At 57.6% G+C, this 2,306-nt stretch overlaps 1 protein-coding gene across 1 annotated transcript in view; it reads right to left on the bottom strand.

Moving 5' to 3' along the window:
• Nucleotides 1–6: 6 nt before the first annotated feature.
• SDC3 (syndecan 3) overlaps nt 7–2,306 on the bottom strand; it is a 17,943-nt gene continuing 15,643 nt past the window's right edge. Inside the window, 2 exon segments of the mRNA XM_015572265.1 lie at nt 7–729; nt 1,633–1,924. Coding sequence (XP_015427751.1) covers nt 563–729; nt 1,633–1,924 — 459 coding nt within the window. The 3' untranslated portion in view covers nt 7–562.

The raw sequence follows: 2,306 nt of genomic DNA, 5'->3' as shown, positions 1-2,306 counted from the left end.
GTGCATGTGCAGTGGGTGGGGTGAGGGTAGAGTGAACCCACAACCTGGGGCAGGCCAGGACAAAACACACTGGCAACAAGGGGCACACTCTTATCCAGGTATAAAGGGGCCCTGGGAAGAAGCAAGAGGTGGCAGTGTCTCGATTTCAAGGGCTGAGCTTATAAATGCTTGTCCTGGAAACTAGCCTGAGTCCCTCTCTGCCCTTAAAATACCTTAGCAAGCCCTGTGAGGCCAGGTTGGAGTTCAAGCCCAACTAAAGCCCCACCCTTTCTTCCACCGACCAATCAGGAACTTCTTCCCTGCTATCCACCTGACACAAGGTCCTGAAGCCCAGGCTAGTGGAAGACAAGAGATGAGCTCGTAAGGGCACAGTCTAGGGCAGATAGCAGTGCCCCCTGCGCCTTGGGGAAGATCTGTGTGAGGCTGACAGTCTGGGCAGACCTTGAGAGGGCGGGCAAAGATGAACTGGGGCCAGGCCCCATCCTAGGCCAGGGCTGGTAGAACAGGCCGGGGACTGGGCAGAGGGGCGATGCTGAGGCTCTGGGGAGGCACTGTGGCTCCGCTAGGCGTAGAACTCCTCCTGCTTGTCAGGCTTCTGGTACGTGACGCTCGCCTGCTTGGGCTCCTCCAGAGTGTAGCTGCCTTCGTCTTTCTTCTTCATGCGGTAGATGAGCAGGGTGACCAGGAAGGCGGCGAAGAGGGCGCCCACCACCCCACCCACAATCACAGCTGTGGAGGAAGACAGCAGAGGTCATGTCCAGAGGAGAGGGCTGGTTGGGGGGGGGGCGGTATGGCTTGGAGGCGAAGGGAGTACTTGGGGAGAGGGACACGCCCTGAGGGAAAGGGGCAAGAGTGGGGAGAGGGCTGAGAGACTGGAATCTGAGGCTGGAGTTGCTACCATTTGTAGCCCTCACTGCAGCCTGGCCAGGTCTAGTTGCCTAACACACACTAACCCACCAAAGCCTCATACAGCTCAAGGGTGGGGCTATGGTCCCCATGCAATGTAAGGCACCACCAGTGGAAAGATGTCCCAGTATTTCCAATGCCACTAGGAAAGAACAACCCTGCCAACTAAACTACGACCCATCCCAAGCAGAGGAGATAACATATGAACAGATGTGCACTAAGAATTAAGTGCAAAATGATGACCTCCACTCTACAGATGATGAAGGGGAGCCTCGGGAGGGGAAGGACCTGCCGAGGCCACACTGCTCCTCCTTAGTGGGGACTGGGGATTGGACCTTGAGTCCGGACTCTTCAGGAGACTCAGCCAGGGCAGGTCCTCAGTGACTGGGGTCAAGGGTAGGGGCAGATCACGCTAAAGAATGGGCTCAGAAATCAGGACCCAAGGAGAGAGGTCCGGGAGGGTCAACCAGCATGGCCCAAAAACGCAGGGGTCAAGGGCAAAGTCTGGACAGGGGTCAGAGGGTGCTGAGGAAGATGCTGGAGGCAACATGAAGTCAGAGTCAGGCCCTGGGATGGGTGAAGGTCAAGGAGGAAACCAGAGGGCAGGTCCTGGGTAACTAGGCTCCTAGAAAACTCACACCCTGACCACCCTCCAGAGTTCCTGGAGGGCAAACTGAGGCCCAGCCAGCGGCCCCACCCTGAGCTCCTCCCGAGCCCACATCTCACCTACAAGCACCTCCTTCCGCTCTAAGATGCTCTTCTGCGGCAGCTGAGCCGCTGAACTGCCCGAGTCGATGGCATTGTCCAGGAGGCCAGGGCCGGGGCGGGCACCCTTGGGCAGCATCCCAGGTGGAGGCGATGGCTTAGCCGCAGCCCCACCCACGGCCACCACCTCATTGGCTGTGTCTGGCTGCGTGGTCTCTTCCTCTGGCAGCTCAAAGTCCCCGCTGGGCCCCCCACTCACTGGTACCTCCGGCTCATCCCGGATGGTGGTCAGCAGGGACTCTGGAGTTGGGGTCTATAGAGAGGATGGTATGAGCCCAGGCGCCAGGCCCCAGCACCCCCAGCCACGGGGCAGCCACACACACACACAAGCACACACACACACAGTGGACTAACACTTACCAAGCACTCTATGTGCCAGGCACTGTGCCAAGCACATTATGAGCATTTACTCTCACAACGTCTCCATGAAGGGAGTATTGTTACGCCCAATTTACAGAACAGGGAATAGGTTCAGAAAGACAGCTTCTTCCACAGCCAGTAAGCGGAAGAAGCAGAACTAAAATTCAGATCTCCAGCATCTGTGTTTCTAAGCATTTATTACACTGTCTCTGTCCTCCCCTGGCCACATACTGTCCCATCCCATCTCCTCCGTCACTTGCCCCTCACTGCCGTGG

Source organism: Myotis davidii, unplaced genomic scaffold, assembly GCF_000327345.1.
Source record: "Myotis davidii unplaced genomic scaffold, ASM32734v1 scaffold228, whole genome shotgun sequence".
NCBI lineage: Eukaryota > Metazoa > Chordata > Mammalia > Chiroptera > Vespertilionidae > Myotis > Myotis davidii.
The sequence above is the reverse complement of the archived record's forward strand: the minus strand, read 5'-3'. Positions and strand labels throughout refer to the sequence as shown.